Source organism: Vitis vinifera, chromosome 1 (genome assembly GCF_030704535.1).
Source record: "Vitis vinifera cultivar Pinot Noir 40024 chromosome 1, ASM3070453v1".
Taxonomy (NCBI): domain Eukaryota; kingdom Viridiplantae; phylum Streptophyta; class Magnoliopsida; order Vitales; family Vitaceae; genus Vitis; species Vitis vinifera.
In genome coordinates this window covers 4,724,884-4,748,398 of record NC_081805.1, presented here as the reverse complement: position 1 = coordinate 4,748,398, position 23,515 = coordinate 4,724,884, and the positions used below count along the sequence as shown (strand labels likewise).

General features: G+C 29.5%; 2 protein-coding genes across 2 annotated transcripts; both read right to left on the bottom strand.

Annotated features, from left to right (window-relative positions):
- Window positions 1–12,595: 12,595 nt before the first annotated feature.
- On the bottom strand, window positions 12,596–13,337 carry LOC100245649 (MLP-like protein 43). Its single transcript, XM_002284480.5, has 2 exons — window positions 13,151–13,337; window positions 12,596–12,864 (listed from the first exon to the last, which is right to left on the bottom strand). Exons 1-2 carry the CDS (start codon window positions 13,335–13,337, stop codon window positions 12,596–12,598), a joined length of 456 nt encoding a protein of 151 aa, XP_002284516.1.
- A 7,362-nt stretch (window positions 13,338–20,699) lies between these two features.
- On the bottom strand, window positions 20,700–22,343 carry LOC100250786 (MLP-like protein 43). The gene is made up of 2 exons (XM_003631157.4): window positions 22,061–22,343; window positions 20,700–21,181 (listed from the first exon to the last, which is right to left on the bottom strand). Exons 1-2 carry the CDS (start codon window positions 22,245–22,247, stop codon window positions 20,913–20,915), a joined length of 456 nt encoding a protein of 151 aa, XP_003631205.1. The 5' UTR covers window positions 22,248–22,343; the 3' UTR covers window positions 20,700–20,912.
- Window positions 22,344–23,515: the final 1,172 nt, after the last annotated feature.

Here is a 23,515-nt window from a genome sequence, read left to right as displayed (position 1 = left end):
TTTTCACCTTCAGCTTAAGTTAAGTCTCTTCATTATACTAGCTTAGTTGTAGGTCTTCACTCTATATTACATGATCATCTTAAATTAAACAACTTTCTCTTATTGTATCTTGAATTGTTGTCACCTTCATTATTTTTTGAAGCATTTTTGCTTATTCTATCTTCCCTTTTAGTGACATTCATCTATCTTAGCATCCTGACTTTAGCAACAATTATTATTTCTTTAAAATTTTTATTTTTAAAATTTGTGCCTTAACTTGATAACATTCTGAACAATAACCGTTAATTGTCCTTGTAACATTCTTTAAAATTTTGCCTTTAAATTGATAGTGGTAATCTATAATCCTCATTCTACTCTAAATACCCTTCCTTGTTAATTTATCTGCTTTGGTATTTTGACCAACATTCTCCTCATATTTGCATTGCTCATGGGTAAGCATGTGGTCATTGATATTCAATTCAATCATGATCAAGTTCAAAATGGTGCTCTTCATGTTGCTTAGGTGCTATCAAAAGATCAATTAATAGATCGATGCTCTAGCAAAGCCATTACATTGTAATTGCTTTCTTTCTCTTAGGACCAAGATTGGAGTTTTCCATCTTGATGGGGCATGTTAGAGAAAGATAATATCATATTTATCTATTATTAATTTAACTTAGAATAGAAAACAATTATTAATTATTAGATTAAATTAGAATAGAAGGTGGAGTTTAAATTTGAGTAGAAGATAGACCTGAATAATCTGAATTAAAATAGAAGATAAACTTTATTTATTTATATGTAAACATTCATCAATCATTAAAGAGAAGATCATGCTATATTTTCTCAAAATTTTCTTTCGTTATAGTTTTTGTTTTGAATTTTAGAACTGATTCATCCAATGTTATTGAAAAGTTATCATTTCATTTTTGATCCAAATCTTGTTTACATATTCCTAACCACTCCTTACCCCCTCCTTTCTTAACCTTAGTCACATCTCTTTGCACGAACTTTTTTATTTATTTATTCATCTTTTTTCATTTTTTATTTAATAGTCCAAATTTCACTCACATGTCAATAATTTAGATTTAAAATTTGATTGGGTGTGGAAGCGGTACTTCAAATTTTTTATCTTTAGAATTTTATATTTTAAATCCTTTGAAAAAAATGAAAAGTATAAAATTATTAATTGGGGACATGTTAGGACAACAAATCATTTAATGATACCTAGCTACCTCTAATGAAAAAAATTATATTATTTATTTATTGTTTTAATAATAAAAAAACTTAATATAATAATAATGGAGTAGGTATATATGACTAATCAACCTGATATTGAATGAAGTGTGACACATGTGGTGATATTAATATACATCACAGAAGTATCATTTAATTATAAGATTGAAATTGATGAAAATTATTGTATTTATTAATACAATATTTTTTCTAAAGAAATGTTATAGAAGCATAGAAAAAAAAACCATATAAATAATACAAAGTGAGATAATGCAAATCTATAAATATAAAAATTCTTTATTTATTCATGTAAGTCTACGTGTAGTTTTGATGATTGAATTGATAAGGTTCATTGAAAAGAAGTATAAATAATTGCTTTTCATGGACATGTTGATTAATTGAAAATAGCATAAAACACTACTTTCACGTTAATGCATTGGGATTGGGTCATTGGGCTTCAATAAGGGAAAAAATAATGAATCATGATTTGCTTCCAACTTGGCATCTTCTTTGTGACATATTTATGATAATTGTTATTGTATGAATTTGTGAAAAGTCTTCAGATTAGTTTATAAGATAATTACAGTATTGTTATTTAATAACCATGCAGGGACCAACGACAAAGAAAGATACTTTTAAGATAATAAAGCTACCTGAACAATGATTTGAGAACTAAGAAGAATTCATATTAAAAATAGGATAGTTGTGCCAAAGTTGTTGATAATAATACAGTCATTTGAGATGATAAGAGTTAGTAGAGGATAAAGACAAGTTGATTTGAAATCCCTCTCAAAAGATTTGCAAATAGACAGAATTTATTGAAGTTATTGATCTTCTATAAATGATCATCTCTAGCTACCAGTCAAGCTATGGGAAAGGCATGTGAAATGGAAAGTAGTGGAGGTAGGTGTGTTTCGTCCACCAGGATATGTTATTCCAACAAACACATTAATTGAAGAGGAAGATGGAAATAGAAATCACTGGGCAACATGGTATAGTATTGTTCTAATAATCAAATCACTTGAAAAGGAAAATTAGAAAGAGACATGACAGGGAAAGACAAAGTAACATCAGTTAAAATTTGAGTTTGATAAATGTTTTTTCATATTTTTTTTTTAACATTAAGAAAAACTTTGTTAACAAAAGTTAGCCATTTATTTGATCCTTTCATTAACATTTCCTTTTGTAGAAGTATCAAATGATTCAACGATAGAAAAATAAGAAATTTAATGTTTATAATTCAATGATAAAAAAATAAGAGATTTGACATTATAATTTGGGGAGTACTAAAGAGATATTTATCAAAAAATATGATTAAACATATCATGTCACATGTATATTTAAGTTTTATTATTTTTTCATTTAGTTCCATTTATTTGTGTGTTAATCTTGCTTTCCATATCTGATTCTATTATTTTAATTGTACATTAATCTTGTTATTTGCATTTTTATATGTTGGAGATTTGGAATATACTGTTTTTATACTTTAGTTTTTCTTGTAAAAAAATATTTAAGTTTTAAACCTTTGAAAAAAATATCCCCTTAAAAATGTAAAAGTAAAATGCAATATCCAATCACAATCGCCTTGGTTAAGGCTCCACCAACCTTTATCTCGTGGCCCATCTATATGTAAATGTAATCTAATTAATCTAAATTAACCTAAATCCAATCTTAAATAGTTATTACTTAAATGAACTAAGATGTGACATGTATCAAATTGTTTTTATTAAAATTAAAAGTTTATTAATTTATACCTTATAAGCAGCTTAACAGGGGAGCATTATCTCCACGAAGAAGGTTTAAAATTATTTTGATATTTTTATTTTCATATTAAAAATAAAAATAAAATATTAATACTAAGCATCATCATAGATTTTCAAAGAGGTAGGCAAAGGATTGCAATCTCACCCCTAATAATTCATTATTAGATATTCGATTTGGATGAAACAAAATGTGCAGTTTGACTTGGGGAGGTTAATTTGATGCTGCCTATCCTGAAAACGATGGTTCTATAATAATAGTAAATTAATTATATTATTAAGTGCTGGGTTTGGTGGGTGTCGGCCACTGGTCCATGCCATTTATGGCATCCCAGCTAGCTAGAGTCTTCCAAATTCCAATCACTTTCAAGTAATTTATGCCTTTTATTATTTGCATGAGGTTGCATGATGCAAATCCTACTTGATCACATTTTATGGAGTGTCACCACCAAGAAGTTAAAAAGAAAAAAACTTTTACTAAGATGCTTTTCTTTGTAATCTTCTTATTTTCTTATTAATTTTTTCTATTGTGTAGACATGATGATTTCTTTAATAGGCAATTAATTATCAAAAGAATGTTGATTTAGTTGTAGCCAGCCTCACTAAGAGCCCACGTGATTCATCCTGGGTTATACAATTGAATTTTAGTTTATTTATGTGAAAAACAAACAAATAAATAAATAATGGGTTGAAATCATATCAAGAGATCATAACTTGGAAATAATTAAATTTCAAATTTCAAATCTTAAATTTAAATAGACACCACATTTGGTAATTAGAAAAACATTTTTTGAGAATAGTAAACAAATGGTCGGTTTGGTAATTGTTTTTTTAAAATAATTTTTAAAAATAATTTTTTAGAATAGTTTTTGAATTTTTTTTTTTGATCTTGTAAAATAAAAATTTATTTGAAAACTTAAATATTTTAAACTTGTTTTTAATATTTTAAAATATGTTTTAAAAATAATTTTTATGTTTAATATTTTTTAATTATTTTACATGTTTATATAATTATTTCTTAAAACAACATTAAAAAAAAGTAAAAATAACAAAAAAACAATTAAAAGATGTTATGTGAAAATTAACATATCGTAATTTAATCTTAAGATTAGAAAACAAAAAACAACTTATAAAAACATAAATTAGAAAACAAAGAATACATATGACAATTAAAAACTATTTTTTGATTTTATCTCAAAAAGTATTTCTTAGTTGTTTTCACTTATTTTTTTAGAATTGTTTTAAAAAATAATTATATAAATATGTTTAATAATTAAAAATAAAACTTTACATATAAAAATCATTTTTAAAACATATTTAAAATAGATTAAAATATTTCATATTTTCAAATAAAATTTTATTCTATAAAATGTTAAAAATAATTTTTAAAAACCGTTTTCGAAAAAACCGTTATAAAATGATAACTTAATTTCTCCTTCTATTTTTGGTATAATTTTATCAAAATCATTACAGGTTGGCTGGTAGAATGGCCATCTCGTATATAGTTTAGTATTATCTTTCAACAGAAATAATAATGAGGCCATGTGAGGCCCTACGTGATCGGGTTGGTTGGGAGTTGGTGTGGGAATTATGGTGGGTGTTGGGTACCCTAGCAATCAGTCCACGTTCTTCAATACGGTAAAGGCTGTTACGATATTTCATTACCCTTTCATTTTTTATAGTCTAGTGGCAGACAACTAAATCCTTGAGAATTTGTTCTCCATTTTCTCATTTGATATTAGGCTATTAGCAAAGAAGTGAAAGTATGACAGCCTAAACAAAGAAAATCCCCGGTTATAACTTTATTTTGCTAGTAGAGGAGATTATCACAAATCTAAATGGATAAGAAAAGACATAAAATGTGTTGGAGTTTGGGGTTTCCAAATTTTATTTGATCCAATCCCCGTAGCCCACCATTGATACCGTGGAACTTACTTGCATGGGACTTGATCTCCACTTGGACCACCATCTTCGCAAGTTGAGCCATTATTTTTGTTTTGTTTGAAAGCACTAACTGCCAAGAACATGAAGGCTTGAAGAAAACACATGACTACCCTTAGCCCTATATAGACCGAAGGGAAGGGTGGGATACGAGAGCATGGTAACCTTACAGAAATAATAAGAAATTTTCAGGTATATATGTATTAACCTTGCAATTTAATTTTTTTTATTTTTTATTATAATTGAAGAACTTTTCATAACCAATCCTTTAAGACTTTCTATAAGAACCCAAACCTGGATTGATGATCGTATATAATAATCAATATCAGATAAATTTAAGATATTATCACAGAATTCTAACCTAAAATCAGATGTCGTTTACTAATAACATTTCCTATTGTTCACTTCAAAACTTGTAATTTTATTTTGATCCATAATAAATAAATTAAATCAAAATATAAAAAGATGAAATGAAGATAAAAAAAATATATTCAAAATATAAACACATGGGAAGCAAGTAGAATGTAAAGCAATTGAATCATGTTAGACATTGATTGATCTCCCTTCTTTGGTAGACCAAGATCACTATGGTCAGTTCAAATTTCTCCTATAATTGTGATAGTTGGTGAGTCATAAAAAAGCCCAAGTCCAACCAACAAAAGTCTCTCCATTATTAATGATGTGACATTTTCCCATTTGATTTCAGGGAGGTTAAAAAAAGTAAGACTAGCGTAACAAATAAAATCTTCGACGGGCAAATTTTTATATAGACCCACTCAGGGAGACCTAAAACAAGAATGTGATACCCAATGACTTTACTTTCATGGCGGAGAAAATCAGATTCTGAAAGTGATGTGCCAAGACAGGACGCAAAATGTGACGCTGATAAATTGCTCTCTCTCCAAATGAAAAACTCGAGAAAAAGAGGAGTGAACTTTTCTTTCTTTGTTCAAATTGATAAATGATAGTTTTTTCATTCATCTTTTCATTCGTTCATGTACAGAATATATATAGAGGGTATCGTCATTCTAAGAATGGGAAAGAATGATACAAGGAAAGAATGACATAAGGAAATAACAATTAATATCCTAATATCTCAACTTTCGTAATATCTAAACATTCCTAATATCTCAACACTAAATGATATAAGGAAATAATGATATAAGGAAAGCATTCCTAATATCTTAACACTCCTCCTCAAGTTGGTGCATAGATGTCACACATGCCCAACTTGTCTAAAAATTTTGAGAACACTTGACTTGAGACAGCTTTGGTAAGGATATCGGCCAATTGATCTTCTGATCGAATATTAGGCAATTCCACAATCTTATCATCCAACTTTTCCTTAATGAAGAATCTATCCACCTCGACATGCTTTGTACGATCATGTTGTACTGAATTATGGGCAATGTCACACACGGCTTTATTGTCACAAAATAATCGGATTGGTTGCCTAGATAGGTAACCTAAATCCTGTAAGAGGAGTCTTAACCATAATGCCTCACAAAGTCTTAGAGTCATACTTCTGAATTCCGCTTCTGCACTTGAACGAGCGACGACATTTTGCTTCTTACTTTTCCATGTTATAAGATTACCACCTACAAAGGTAAAGTAACCAGATGTAGATCGCCTATCATCCACTACACCGGCCCAATCAGCATCAGTATATACTTCTATACTTTGATGATCAACATTTTTAGCGAACAAAATTCCCTTCCCAGGAGCATTCTTCAAATACCTCAAAATACGCATGACTGCATTCATATGTTGCTCTCCAGGATTATGCATGTATTGACTCACTACACTCAATGCATAAGCAAGATCTGGTCTTGTATGAGCTAAGTACATTAATCTCCCCACAAGTCTCTGGTATCTTCCCTTATCGGTTGATACTTGATTAGGCTCAACACACAATTTCAGACCTTCTTCTATTGGTTTATTAACAGGTTGACATCCCGATATTCCAGTCTCCTGTAAAAGATCTAAGGTATACTTTCTTTGAGACAGAAAAATTCCTTCACTTGATCGAGAAACTTCAATCCCAAGAAAGTATTTTAGAGGACCTAGATTTTTCATTTCGAATTCTCTAAATAGATAATTTTGCAGAGCTTTTCTTTCTTCAGGATCATTTTCTGTAACTACCATGTCATCCACATATACGATGAGTGTCGTAATCTTACCTTGTTACTTTTTCAGGAACAAAGTGTGATCTGAATTACTTTGACGATAGCCAAAAGCTCTCATTGACTTTGTGAACCTTCCAAACCATACTCTCGGGGATTGCTTCAACCCATACAATGACTTCTTCAATCTGCACACCTTCTAACATTGCTTTTCTAACACCATGCATCCTGGTGGAAGATCCATATATACTTCTTCAGATAACTCGCCATGCAGAAAGACATTTTTCACATCAAATTGTTGTAATGGCCAATCTAGGTTTGCAGCTAAAGACAGTAATACTCGAACTGTGTTGATCTTAGCTACAGGTGCAAATGTCTCTGTGTAGTCAATTCCATAAGTTTGAGTGTACCCTTTTGCTACCAGTCTTGCTTTAAATCGTTCAATACTACCATCTGCCTTATACTTCACAGTATAGATCCAACGACACCCAACTGGCTTCTTTCTTGGTGGACATTCTACGAGTTCCCATGTTTCATTCTTCTGCAATGATTTCATCTCTTCATTCATGGCTGCTTTCCACCTTGGATCAGCTAAGGCTTTCTGCACACTGTTAGGAATAGCTACAGTAGATAATTGATTTACAAATGACTTGTTTGATTCAGACAAACGATGGTTAGACACATAGTTGCTCATGGGATATTTGACTTTGGTAGACAATTCAGGTTCATATGTGGGTTTAGGAATACCTCTATTATGACGGTGTGGTAACCGTTTCATGAATGAATCAGGTTCCAAATTAAGAACACCCTCAACAGACGACGATTGGTTTGGTATTTCAGTGAAGACATCTTCGGACCCAAATTGTTGACCACTCATATCCAACTCACCCACTTCCTGGTTCACTAGTTCAGATTGTCCAGATTCATCTTCCTCAGATATATGATGATCATAATCGAGAGTCTGAATTTCCTTATGGTACTCCCCCTGAAGTTCAGACTCAGATGAAAAATACATCGAATCTTCATGAAACACCACATACATTGTAATATACATTTGTCGAGTTGGAGGATGGTAACATCGATATCCCTTTTTTTTTCTGCAATGCATATCCAACAAACACACATTGTAATGCATGAGAAGTTAACTTGGTGCGTTGGTGCTTGTGTAGATGCACAAATGCCACACAACAAAAAACACGAGGAGGTAGATTTGGGACGGTTGGGGCAACTACGACATTAGTAAGAGCTTGGAGTGGTGTTTGAAAGTTAATTGAGTTAGAAGGTACCCGATTGATCAAGTATGCGGCAGATGTGATTACTTCTCCCCAATAAGATATCGGTGTTTTTGCTGCTATCAAGGAAGCACGAACAACCTCTAACAAGTGCCGATTTTTTCGTTCAGTGACTCCATTTTGCTGGGGTGTATTGGAACAAGTAGTTTGATGAATGATGTCATGTCCTTCCAAATACTTTTGAAGATCAGAACTTTGATATTCTCCACCATTATCACTACGTAGAACCCGAACCTTTGCATTGTACTGAGTTTCAATCACTTTATGAAAATTTTGAAACGACAAGTTCACTTCATCTTTGGTCTTCATCAAGCATAATCATGTCATTCTGGTACAATCATCAATAAAAGTAACAAACCAACGTGAGCCACTTAAAGTTGGGACTTTGGATGGGCCCCAAACATCAAAATGTATAACCATAAAAGGAAACAGACTTTTATTTAAAATTAACGGAAACGAAGCACGATGGCTTTTAGCCAATTCACAAATATCACAACGGAAACCAGAAATATCACTCTTTGCAAACAAACTAGGAAACAATTTTTTTAAATAACCAAAGGAAGCATGTCCCAAACGTCGATGCCACAACCAAATTTTAGATTTTTTCTTCTCTCCCTCAGATTCATCTGCCATCAAGGCTTGTTGCAACTTATTTGAATCCTTTGACTGCAAGTCCAAGTAATAGAGTTTTCCCCACTTAATACCACAACCAATCGTCTGTCTTGTTTGGATGTCCTTAATCACACAAAATTCAGACCAAAAAATGACAATACAAGATAAAGTTGCAGTGATTTGAGAAACTGACAAAAGATTGTAATCTAAAGATGGAACAACTAAAATAGAATCCAAATTCAAAGTATCAGTAAGAGTTAAGGATCCTTCCCTAATGACTGGGGTTGTGTTACCATTGGCTGTGGAAACAATTTTTTGTGAGGAATGTCTAAGGGTTGAAACCTGTCTAGAATCAAAAGTCATATGATCTGTAGCACTAGAATCAATTATCCATGCACTATTAATAACAGGTGTAAAAGTATTTAAAAACTTACCACCATGATCTGTAACGGCTACCAATGCAGAGGCTTTCTCAGCAACATTAGCCTCTGTTTTTATTTCGGCAATAGTTGCAGTCGAGGTTTTCTTGGAATCCTTCTTCTGTTGATCACGATTATTATCATTAATAACAAAGTGTTGATAACCTAAACATGATTTAAAGGTTCATGGTTCAAACCCTCGGTTCCTCATTTTTTTCTTGATCATACCAAGAGTCGTTGCTTTGAAATTGTGGGATATCTAGACTAGTGGGATCAGTCTTATTGCAGTGAGTGCATTTAAAGGTTGACTTATCAATATTAGGGCTTGTCTTAGGATGGTTGATCGCTATCGGACTACCATAGCGACAAAATATCCAGGATTTCAGTTTCATGGCTCTGATACCATGTTCAAATTGATAAATGATAGTTTTTTCATTCATCTTTTCATTCGTTCATGTACAGAATATATATAAAGGGTATCGTCATTCTAAGAATGGGAAAGAATGATACAAGGAAAGAATAACATAAGGAAATAACAATTAATATCCTAATATCTCAACTTTCCTAATATCTCAATATTCATAATATCTCAACTTTCCTAATATGTAAACATTCCTAATATCTCAACACCAAATGATATAAGGAAATAATGGTTAGCGTTGCGTTACCTATACAATAAGTCCGGAGCTTGACATAGCCCACACTCTTCCAATCATCTTACGGAAGGTATGGTGCACTGTTCATATATGGGTACTCTATCTCTATCCTAGTGAATATCAAGGTTGGACAACGAATGTTTGTGATTGGTACTGAATTTCATGTGGCCGAAGATCTAATAAACAAAAAATTTGGCATAAGCTTTATAAATACGGGAATTTAATTTTCTAATGATGTGGCGTTTTCAATAAAAGTTGGATACTGTGGTTGCACGCCAAAAAAAAAAGGGCCAAAAATGGTAATGTGATAGGCCAATGGCTTGATTTTGATTTTAATTTGCATGTGCAGAAGATTCTGAATGTGATCCCCCATTATGACGCACAAAATGGGGCATTTATTTACTGCATAGCTTCAGATAAATTTCAATATTAAGGGAAGGAGTCTCTTCTTTTTTTGTAGGTACCACAATGGTAGCGATTTCTGTGACACTGATTTGATTTCTCCTACATGATTGGAAGCAACTGTTAGAATCCATATCTGATAATCTCGAATTGAGGCCCAAAATGTTTTTTTGAAGACATAATAAATGAAGCGTCCACTTGATCTTAAATCACAAAACCATATTGCATCCTAGATTGCTTTGAAGATTGGTAGGTTGATTAATAATTCTGTAATCTAAAGGCACCTACAAAGTCAGCTGCAACGCCCCAAATCGGGAGGTCAAGCCCTTCATGCTAGTTTCACGTATCAAATATTAGAATCCAACATGTGAACGACTTTAAGTAACAAATTTAAAACTAATTAAAATATCTCAATAATTAATTTAATTTTCTCAAATTCTTAAAAAAGAAGTTTAGAAATTATAATTGAATTCAATCTGATAAATAATCTTAAAAATAAATCAATTCCAAAGTTGTTTCTAATAAAAATACTTTTCTTATCTCATCCCTCCTTATATCATATATAATTGAAAAGGAGAATAAAGAGAAAAGTGAACTCAATGGCTCAATGATAAAAGTTAGTGTAAGGAAGATCAATTATTATATATGATAAAATTTTGGAAAATACCACATCTTTATAAAAGCCCATGAGCATGTAAACTCATTTGATTCAATAATCAAATTCATTGTTTTTGAAAAATTAAGCACTTTCAATTTAAAGATAGAATTAAATAATACATTTTGCATACTCAATTCATATTAAAAAAGTTTTATTAGCAAATATTTCACTTTGACTCGCTAGTAATAATATTGTGCCAAAATACTAAGACTAGTACTTGGTGGCTAGCCTTCTTTCTTCTTATTGGTGGACAAGACAATTTTCAATCAATGATATATCAAAGACTAATAACATCCTCAATGACTAAGGTTACATTACATCGTGCACTACTCCTAACAAGGGTAATAAAGGTTGACAACTTATCCTCTCTGTTGACCAAGGTCACTAATAACTAGTTTTAAAAGGATATTTTTAAATCAATGTATATCAAGGCTAATAACATCTTTATTGGCTAACATTACATCGCATCGTTAACTACTCCGAACAAAGATAATAAAGGTTCACAATTCCTCTATTGATCAAGGTCACTAATAACTAGTTTTTGTTTATTATTATTATTATTATTATTATTCTACTATCCTCATAATTAATATATAATAGAAATCCAGAGAGAAATTACATGTGAAGAACTTACCTTGAATTTTAAAATAAAACAAATGCAAAAAATTCTTCTTTTTTAACTCTTCAAATCGAAGTTCTCCGAGAACTTTGTATAGTTTTTTCCCCAGTTTATTTTTGTCCTTTATTTTTTGATAATGCGGAGAAACCAAAATGATATCAAAGATAGTGGGTGAATTTTAGAATTTTCTAACTTTTCGAATCAAAGTTCTCTACAAACCATTGTATAATTTTTTTCTCTCTAGTTTATCTTTTCATTTTTTGTATAACACAGAGAAATCAAAATGAGAGAAAGATAATGGTTATCAGAACCAAAATTATTTCATTTATCTTTGTAAATATCCCTAAAATATTCTTTTTAAAATTTTAAATTACATAAATATCCCTAAATTTAAAAGTTGGGATGGTACATACATATAAAGAGAGATATACTTATTAGATTTTAGTTAAATTATTTAGATTATGTGTAAAGTGGGATTTTGCCCTTTCAATGAATAAGACTTTAATTTGTAGAGACTGATTTTGACACATGTGACTAGAATGCAAGAATGTAGGCTTGTGGACTTACTCAAAGGCTCCTCATGATGGAGCCCATGGAAGTTTTCACTTAATTTATTTCCCCATGCATCATATAGTCTTCACATTACATGTAGTAATCCCATTACAAAAGACACAAAGCAACTCCCGGACAAGATAGCATACAATCAATCACACTCATGCACTAATATTATTGCACAAATAACCAAGGCAAACCTAGTTTATCTTCTCGGCATTAATCACCAAGTCCACACCTGGAATTTGCGTTTATTGAAAGATAGAGATCGTACGTAGATGGACTTCCAAGGTCCAAACTTTATTTACGAGCGAGATACTAGCAAAGGGTAGATATGACCTTGGTGTTATGCATTGAGAAGGTGACTTTCGATATCTTTGGTGATATTAACTGCAAACTCTAGGTAGTTATGGGGATCTGGGCCACCCTCACTTGCCTTCTCATATTCGATGGTCCATATCACCAAGCTGCCCTCCCCCTTTGGTATCGCTTGTGCGGTGAACTTGTAGCTCTTGTATTCTTTCAGCACCTCCCCATCCAAAACCTTGAACGTGATGGACCTGTTTTCTTCATCTATTGATTCCACAGTCTCTTTAATACTCTGAGAATTCCCACCTAGTTAAAACCAAAATGTGAGGTTAAACATAATTGGAATATGTTGAAGCTATTATTAGATGTCATGTACATTACTAAGAACCATCATAGTCACTAGCGGCCCAGACCCGATCACTTATTTGCAAGAAAAAAAATGTACAAAGACGCATGCGTTTATTATTCTAAAAGAATAATTGAAAGGAGAAGAAAACAACAATGAAATGAAACAAAAACATCAAAAATTATTTTAATTAACAGAATATAACGCTAGTGTTTTGGGGTTCTTAGTTTGAGTTGCATGTCATACCAATGGTGTAACTCCAATGCTTGACGGAGCCCTGAGTCTCCCAGTCACCTTCATGTACCTCGATTTTGTGTATTTTATCGGAGCAGATATTAGGAAGGTGGTGTGCTTGGCTCCTGAAGAGTTTAAAGAACTTATCAGCAGGTGCTTTGATCTCTGTTTCAGTCTCCACTTTAGCAGTTAGAGCCATGTTTTTCTGATAATAACACTAGCTGGATTGATAAAACTAACTACAAATGATTCAAACAGAAGGCAGTGACGAGAGGAAGTAGATAACCTTGTCGAAGAATGAATTAGGCAAAGCTCCTTCCCGATACCCACTTTGGTAAAAATTGCTATGATTCTGACGTACTTGCTTAGGTAATTACTACGTTGCCTGTAATCTTGGGCAATGTGCTTTAGAGGGAGGATTCAATCGGTCTTAGGTTGGCTGGATGAAACATTTTGGTGTGAAAAAACATGGTTTTGAGAATTTTGAATTTTAGGTTAAGCTTTTATTCATCTCCCAAGGCCTTAATTGTATTTTTTTTTTTCCCATGGAATTCTACATGTACGTAGTTAATAAATCATTGTTTTTGACGTGCATGTTGACAAGGTTCATTGAAAATGAGCATACAACACTGCTTTTCACGTTAATGAATTCAGATTGGGTTGTCAAACTTTAATAAAGAAGAAAATAATGGATTATCATCTACTTCCTGTTCGGTATCTTTTGTTGATCAACTTTTGTGGATCTTTTCTGAGCATAGATTTGGCAATTTAAAAAAAAAAATGCTATTTAAAAATATATATACTTATTAAATTTTAAAATTATTTTCAAATTTATCTTATTTTTTAAACTATTAATTAAAAGTTGTATTTTAATGGATAACTTCAGCTTGTCTTGTGAAAACAATTATTATTAGATTAAATTATAACAAAATGTGAAGTTTGAATTTGAGTAGAAAACAAGACTCGACTAATCTAAATTATAATGGAAAATAAACTTTATTTATATATAAATATTTATCAATCATTAAAGAGAAGACCATGCTATATTTTCTCAAATTTTTCTTTCACTATAGTTTTTGTTTTGGATTTTAGAACTGAAACATTCAATTTCATTGAGAAGTTATCATTTCGTTTTTTAATTATTTGAATTTTGTTTACATATTCCTAGCCGCTCCTTATCCCCTCCTTTTTTAACCTTAGTCACATCTCCTTGCAGGAACATTTTTAATTATTTATTATTTTATTTTTTTTTCACTTTTTATTTAATAGTCCAAATTTCACTCACATGTCAATAATTTAGATTTAAAATTTGATTGGGTATGGAAGCGGTACTTTCAGATATTTTATCTTTAATATTTTATATTTTAAATCCTTTGAAAAAAATGAAAAGTATAAAATTATTAATTGGGGACATGGCAGGACAACAAATCATTTAATGATACCTAACTACCTCTAATAAAAAAAAATTATATTATTTATTTATTATTTTAATAAAATAAAATAAAAACTTAATACTTTATTAATGGAGCAGGTATACATGACTAATCAACCTGATCTTGAATGAAGTGTGACACGTATGGTGATATACATGACAGAAGTATCATTTAATTATAAGATTGAAATTGATGAAAATTACTGAATTTATTGATACAATATTTTTTCTAAAGAAATGTTGCAGAAGTATTAAAAAAAAAACTATATAAAATCATATAGAGTGAGATAATGCAAATCTGTAACTATGAAAATTTCTTATTTATTCATGCAGTTCTACACATAGTTTCGATGAAAGGTTTATTGAAAATAATCATAAATCATTTCACGATCATGTTGACAAGGTTCATTGAAAATAGTATAAAACACTAATTTTGATGTTAATGCATTCGGATTGGGTCATCGAGCTCCAATTGGGAAAAAAAATAATGAATCATGATTTGCTTTTAGCTTGGCATCTTCTTTGTGACACATTTCCGATAACTAGTATTGTATAAATTTGTGAAAAGTCTTCAAATTAATTGATAAAATTATTACAATTTTATTATTTAATAACCATGTAGGGACCCACGACAAAGAAAGAGGTTTTTAAAGTATGAATTTGTGAAAAGTCTTCAAATTAGTTGATAAGATAATTATAATTTTCTTATTTAATAACCATGCAGAACCAATGACAAAAAAAGATGTTTTTTAAGATAATAAAACTACCTAAACAATAATTTGAGAACTAGGAATAATTCATATTAAAAATAGGATAGTTGTGAGAAATTGTTGATAATAATATGATTATGGTTTAATTAACCTGAATACAATCTAATTAATCTAAGTTAACCTAAATCCAATCTTAAATAGTTATTACTCAAGTGAATTAAGATGTGATATGTATCAAATTGCTTTTATTAAAATTAAAAGGTTATTATTAATTTATACCTTATAAGCAGCTTAACTGGGGAGCATTATCTCCACGAAAAAAGTTTAAAATTATTTTGATATTTTTATTTTCATATTAAAAAGATAAATAAAATATTAATACTAAGCATCATCATTGATTTTCAAAGAGCTAGGCAAAGGATTGGCGGATTGCAATCTCACCCATAATCATTCATTATTAGATATTCGATTTCGATGAAACAAATTGTGCAGTTTGACTTGGGGAGGTTAATTTGATGCTCCCTATCCTGAAAACGATGGTTCTATAATAATAGTATATTAATTATATTATTAAGTGCTGGGTTTGGTGGGTGTCGGCCACTGACCCATGTCATTTATGGCAACCTAGCTAGCTAGAGTCTGCCAAATTCCAATCACTTTCAAGTTTCAAGTGATTTATGCTTTTTATTATTTGTATGAGGTTGCATGATGCAAATCCTACTTGATCACATTTTATGGAGTATCGGGTTTTTTTTTATATAACTTGTACGGCTATTTAAAAAAATAATTATTAAAAAATGGAACTTTTGAAAAAAATTTCTATGATAGTTATAAAACTTTTGATAAATTTATGGTACTTTTTACCATTTTAAAAAGTGTTTTTTGAAAAGATATTTTCTATATTTTTCATATCAATGATACATGTTAAAAGTATTTTTTCAATAGATATCTTTTATAATTCTATAAAATTGAATTTATATTAAAGATATCTCTTCAAAATATAATTTTTTTTATAATTTTTCATTAGTTATACATGTTAAAAAATTGAATTTATATTAAAGATATCTCTTCAAAATATAATTTTTTTATAATTTTTCATTAGTTATACATGTTAAAAAATTGAATTTATATTAAAGAAATATACTTTTAATAATACCATAAAATCAAATTTATACTAAAAGTGTCTTTTGAAGGACATTTTTCATAATGTTCATATCAATTACACATTGAAAAAATAATTGAATTTACGTTGAAGACGTCTTTATAATTCTATAAAATTGAATTTATAATAAATATTTTTTAAATAAATACTTTTCATAATTTTTATATTAATCACCTATAAAAAAATTAAATTTATATTAAAAGTATAAAGAGAAACATTTCAATATAAATTTAATTTTATGAAATTATGGATGGTGTCTTTTAAAAAGATATTTTTAGTATAAATTCAATTATTTCAATGGATGATTGATACAAAAATTATTGAAAGAGATACCTTTAATATAAATTTAATTTTATGAAATTGTAGAAAATGTCTTTTAAAGAAATATGTTTAATATAAATTCAATTTTTTCACTATATAACTGATATGAAAATTGTAAAAAGTATATCTTTAAAAGACACTTTTAATATAAATTTAATTTTATGGAATTATAAAATGTGTTTTTTGAAGAGACACTTTTAATATAAATTCAAAATTTTTTAATGTGTGTTATTGATATAAAAATTATGAAAAATATATTTCAAAAAGACACCTTTAATTTTTTTTTTTTTGAATGTGTATCATTAATATAAAAACGATGAAATATGCTTTTTTAAGAAACATGTTTCAAAGTGGTAAAAAGTACCATAAATTTGAAAATATTTTTTAATACCGTATTTTAAAACATTAATTTTAAATTCGTCGTACAATTATCAAAAGCCCATCCAGTGTCACCACCAAGAAGTTAAAAAAAAAAAAACCCTTCCTCTAAGATGCTTTTCTTTCTAATCTTCTTACTTTCTTATTAATTTATTCTATTGTGTGTAAGGCGTGATGATTTCTTTCATAGGCAATCGATTATCAAAAGAACGTTGATTTAGTTGTAGCCAGCCTCACTAAGGGCCCACGTGATTCATACTGGGTTATACAATTGAATTTTAGTTTATTTATGTGAAAAACAAACAAATAAATAAATAATAGGTTGAAATAATATCAAGAGATCATAACTTGGAAATAACTAAATTTAAAATTTAAAATCTTAAATTTAAATAGACACCACATTTGATAATTAAAAAACATTTTTTGAGAATAGAAAATAAGGGGTTTGATAATTATTTTCAAAAATAATATTTTAAAATAGTTTTTAAAAATTATTTTATGATTCTTGTAAAAAAAAAAAAGCTTATTTTATAACTTAAAATATTTTAAACTTGTTTTTAATATTTTTAAATATGTTTTAAAAATAATTTTTATGTCTAATATTTTATTTTTAATTATTTTATATATTTATATAATTATTTCTTAAAAAAAACCCTAAAAAATTAAGTGATCTTAAGATTTGAAAACAAAAAACAAATTAAAAAAACACAGATTAGAAAACATAAAACATGTTTGATAATAAAAAAAACTATTTTATGTTTTTTGATCTTTATCTCAAAGAATATTTTTTTAGTTATTTTCACTTGTTTTTTTGAAATTGTTTTAAAAAATAATTATATAAATATGAAAAATAATTAAAAATAAAGCGCTCTCTCTTTATATATATATATATACATATAAAATATTAAAAATAAGTTAAAAATATTTTGTATTTCTAAATAAAATTTTATTTTATAAAATATTAAAAACAATTTTTAAAAACCGTTATCAAATGATAACTTAATTTCTCCTTCTATTTTTAGTATACTTTTATCAAAATCATTACAGGTTGGCTGGTAGAATGGCCATCCCGTATATAGTTTAGCATTATCTTTCCACATAAATGATAATGAGGCCATGTGAGGCCCTACGTGATCGGGTTGGTTGGGAGTTGGTGTGGGAATTATGGTGGGTGTTGGGTACCCTAGCAATCAGTCCACGTTCTTCAATACGGTAAAGGCTGTACAATATTTCATTACCCTTGCATTTTTATAATATTCTTTTATAGCATCGCAGCGTCGATGAAAAGTAATGGAATTATGCCTCAGGAAGGTGATCTTCAATAGTTTAGTAAGCATTGGATCCCGGGCCATCCTCATTCACCTTCTCACATTCCACTTAATTATTGACTCTAAAGTAGGGAAATCATTCATGATCTCTCGATTCCAAACCATCAACTCGCTGGACTTGTTTTATTATATTCCAAAAGTCTTCTTAGCAGCCATACTGACATAATAAAGCCTTCTTTTCAAACCGAAATAATGTGGTTTGAGGTCGGTTGATGTATTCTTAAACATTGTCGGAGCCAGAAAATAGATGCATTGTATCAAACTTATTTTAGGGGGTAAAATAACAGGAAAGCATTTTTTATAGTCTAGTGGCAGACAACTAAATCCTCGAGAATTTGTTCTCATTTTTAAAATGTCTCTATTTTCTCATTTGATGTTAGGCTATTAGCAAAGAAGTGAAAGTGTGACAGCCAAAACAAAGAAAATCCTCCGGTATAACTTTATTTTGCTGGTGGAGGAGATTATCATAAATCTAAACCAATAAGAAAAAGCATAAAATGTATTAAGGTTTGGCGATCCAAATTCTATTTGATCCGATCCCCTAGCCTACCATTGATAACGTTGGAATTTGATCCGATCCCACACCCCACACCCCCACCATTGATACCTTTGAGGGGGCTCTTTGTCCTTATGTATGGACCTACTTTGTTAATTACTTTCACATAATTTTAAGGTTATGATGATTATATTTTTATCATAGTTGTTTATATTTCTCATCTTTTATACCAATCTTTTGATATATTGGATATTCATTTTCCTTATCCATGATTTTTCTCATCTAAAGTTTTATACATAAATGTGTGTTCTTTAATTTTATTTATTTATTTATTTATTATCCATTATCATTATTGTGTAACAAATTGTGACAGAGATAAATTGCATTTCTATATTTGATTTGCATAGACTAAATTGGGAGTGATTGCAATGACATTTTATAATCCCACAATGAGGGTTATAAAATCAACAATGAGAAATCTAATCCCCTCGTATAGAATTAATATTTTAGTAGATTATAATAAGTTAATAACTAATATATGTCTAACATGTTGTATAAAACTAAATATATACATTCATATGCAATATATTTGAGATTTTTTTTTCATCATTTTTTTAAATTATGACCATTAGTTTTTAAAAAATTATTACTATATATCAAGTGTGATCTAACTATTTTATTTGAAAAAGTTACATTTAAATTCAATTTTCTAATATATAGAATAAAAAATAAATTACTCAATATAAAAAAATGTTAGTTTAAATCCAAACCGATCATTAGTGACACCCTTACCATTGTTTGAATTTTTATTATTTGATATTTTTTTAATTTCATATATATATATATATATAAATCTTTTAGGGCTTGTTTGGTAACTATTTTTTAAAATAATTCTGAAAAATAGTTTTTTAAAAGAGATTTTGAAAACTATCTCTGATTTTTGTAGAATAAAAAATTTGTTTGGCAACTTAAAATATTTTGAATTTATTTTTAATATTTTTAAAAATAATTTTTATATCTATTGTTTTATTTTTAATTATTTTATATGTTTGTATAATAATTTCTTAAAATAACCCTTAGAAAACAATTAAAAATAATATAAAAATTTCATGCATAAATTTTTTAAGAATTAAATTAGATTCTTTTTTAAATTTATAATATTTATGAAATTTATTTTCTAATAATAATTATTATTATTATTATTATTAATTAATAATATGTTTAAAGTATTTAGTTAATGGTTCACTGATAAGAAGAATCATTCTATGCTTATAAATAGAAGAATTTTTTATCCCTCTTTCCATTCTTACAATTCAATGGAATCATTTTCATACTCACCACTAAGGAACGTGTAAAGGGAGACTAGGAAAGTGAAGATCAAGGGTGAATGATTTCAAAACGGTTACTCGATGAACTTTAAATCATATTAAAGTTAAAAATATGAATCATTGTATGTTTTTTTCTTCATATCTTAAATATTATTTTTAAAATTTGATATTAAATACCAAATGACAATATTTTTCCAACATGTAGAAAGATCACAATCAAGCCAAAGAAATCTAATCTGCAACTGGTGTCCTATATATAAACTCAGTAACTGTTGCTGTTTTTATTAAGAAAAATATCAGCCATTTTATTAGCTTACTGATGATGATTAATGGATACAGAAAATTCTTATATTTAATAAATAGGGACTACTTGTTAACTCTTGTCTTGTAAACCGATCAACAAAGGTGACATTAAAAGCAATTATCCACATTAAAAAGGAGGGTCTTTGCTGATTTTCTTTTTATTTAAGGTACAGTATTTACATCATATATGATAATGCCTTTACAAAAGAAACCAGCCAATCACAAGGCCACTCCTGGTAAAGCATACAACTCAACCAAATTACAAACACCAGCGTTATTGAAGTAATACTACCGAGGATACCACATGGCCTTGGTGTCATGCCTTGAGGTAGTGGCTTTCAATATCTTTAGTAACATTAACTGCGAACTCCAGGTAAGCATCAGGATTTGGGACATCCTTATTTACTTTCTCATATTCCAGACTCCATTTCACCAAGCTGCCCTCATCCTTTGCTTTTACTTGCAAGTTGGACTTGAAGCACTTGAAATGGTTCATGATCTCTCCATCCACAACCTTGAAAGTGATTGACTTGTTTTCATCATCTACTGATTCCACAGTCTCTTTAAGGCTCATAGAAGTCCCTCCTAGTAATTTCAAACCAAAACAAGGGGTTAAGCATAGTATTTTGAAACTACTAGATTGCGAAATCTCAAGCAAATTGACATGCGTAGTCACTTCGTGGCCCATCTTTTCATAATGACTATATTTGGTTCTAAAAAAATTTGAAGAAAATACAAAAGAAAAGAAAATGAAAAAACAAAAAAGAAGTTAAAAGAAAAATAATAAATTTAAAATTAAGAAATTAATTATTTTTATATTTTGATTCAAATTTACTTAACGTATTTTAATTCTTCTATATAAAAGTTAATTTAAAAATAAATAAAATTTCAACTCGTTTTTATTATATTTGATTTTTTTTATAAAAACAAAATCATTTTTTTTATTTTTCTTAATATTTTTTAAGTTTTCTTCTGTTGACACAACCTTTTAAAGCAATCGCCAATCTCTAAATCAATATGGTAAAAGTCAAGTAAAGTCAATCCTCTTTCTAGGTAATATCTAAGAAGATCAAAACCTTACAACTTCACTGATCATTCATAATCCCTCTTCTAAGTTCTAACTCGGGGGACCTAAACTTTAGGCCCCTTTAGTAGCGGGCAGTCACCTGGGAAAGCCCCATGCATGGCGGTCATGAAAAAAGGGTCCCATAGACTTTGACCATCAATTCTACATGCTTTAGGTTGAATTAAACATAAGGAAGGCATACAAAGCTGTATTCATAACAGAAGCATAAACTTCCACATGATGGGATCAACTCCGAATTAATGCAGTTAAATTAATATTCTAAAGGGGAAAATGCCAAACAAAAAAACAATTAAATGAAATAGAAAAACTAAAAAAATCATTTTTTTTTACAGACTAATAGTGCTAGGGTTTTGGGGTTTGAGTTGTGGTTGCCTTACCAAGAGTATAACCCCAGTTCTTGACGGAGCCTGGAGTCTCCCAGTCACCTTCATGTACATCAATTTGGTGTACTTTATCTGAGCAGATATTAGGAATGTGGTGTGCTTGCCTCCTGAAGATGTTATAGAATTTATCCGCAGGTGAATTGATCTCCATTTCAACCTCTAGCTTGCCAGTTAGAGCCATATTTTTCTAATAATAGTAGTAGTTGGAGATGGAAATTAATCAACTATATATTAACTAAGAAACGATATCCTAATACAAGGCAGTGGGCAGTGGTGGAAGGAAGAAGATACCTAGCTTGAACTTATATAGAAGGATTGTGAGTTAGCTAGGCAACGTTGCTCTCCAGTTCCCACTTGAAAGCAATAGATATTTTATTAAAGTTCCATGAAATGAAATTAGGGGATACGTTATAGTGCCTTGTGGAGACCAAGTCCTACGACGAAATTAAAAAATAAAAAAGGAAAATTGCTATGAGCTTGGCCTATTAGCCTAGGCAATTACAAGTGGGTCAATGTGCCTATCCATGCGCTTGGCCTAGTCACCAAGAGGTAGGAATTAATTACTCTGAGGTCTCATAGACAAGAGATTTTGAAGTTGAGAAATTCAAAGAAACAGTGGAAACTATTAGGTTGTGTTCGGTTACTGAAATTTTGTGGGAGAATATAAAAAAAGAAAAAAGAAATAGATCTAAAATTAATGACTTATTTTTATATATTTATTTAAATTCAAATTATATAATTTAAAAATATGTAAAATTCTAACTAATTTTAATTATATTTATTTTTTATATTTTTTATAATAAAATTAATCATAAAAAATTATTTTTCTTAACATTTTCACTTCCTCTAATATTTTTTTGGATTCAAACATAACCTTATAGTTTTGAGAAATTTGGATTTTATATTCTACAATGGCATTCGTATGTGTCTATATGTCCCTCACCTAAGTTGCCTCTTATATTTATAGCGGGGTACTTAGATGTAGGTTCTGCAGACAATTAGATGGTCAATACATTTTTCTACCTGGATGAATCTTTGGTGTTCAGCTTCTTCATCAAAGAAATTAAACGCTCCTATGACTAGTTCAAATATGCTAAAATTGCATTGAAGTTTTAACCATATATGTTTTACTTTCTATTTCCTAATTTTTTTTATTTTAAATTATCAATTGCTGAATGTATCAAGCAAATTGCTTAAAAATTCATCTTCGAGGCCCATCTGAACTGAGCTTCGTCCTACGCTTGTAAATATTTTCGGCTCTGCAGAAATGTGATGTCTGCAGAACCCACTTTCGAATCTAAATCATTGCCCAACATGCATTTTCATATTCTTGAAGAAGGGCCTAAAATCAAGGTTTAAGGCAATTCTTTATTTTAAAGTCACCGTTAACTGTACAACTCTTTAGACACCATTTGAAAATAGGGTTGGCATTGAATAGGGGGACCATGC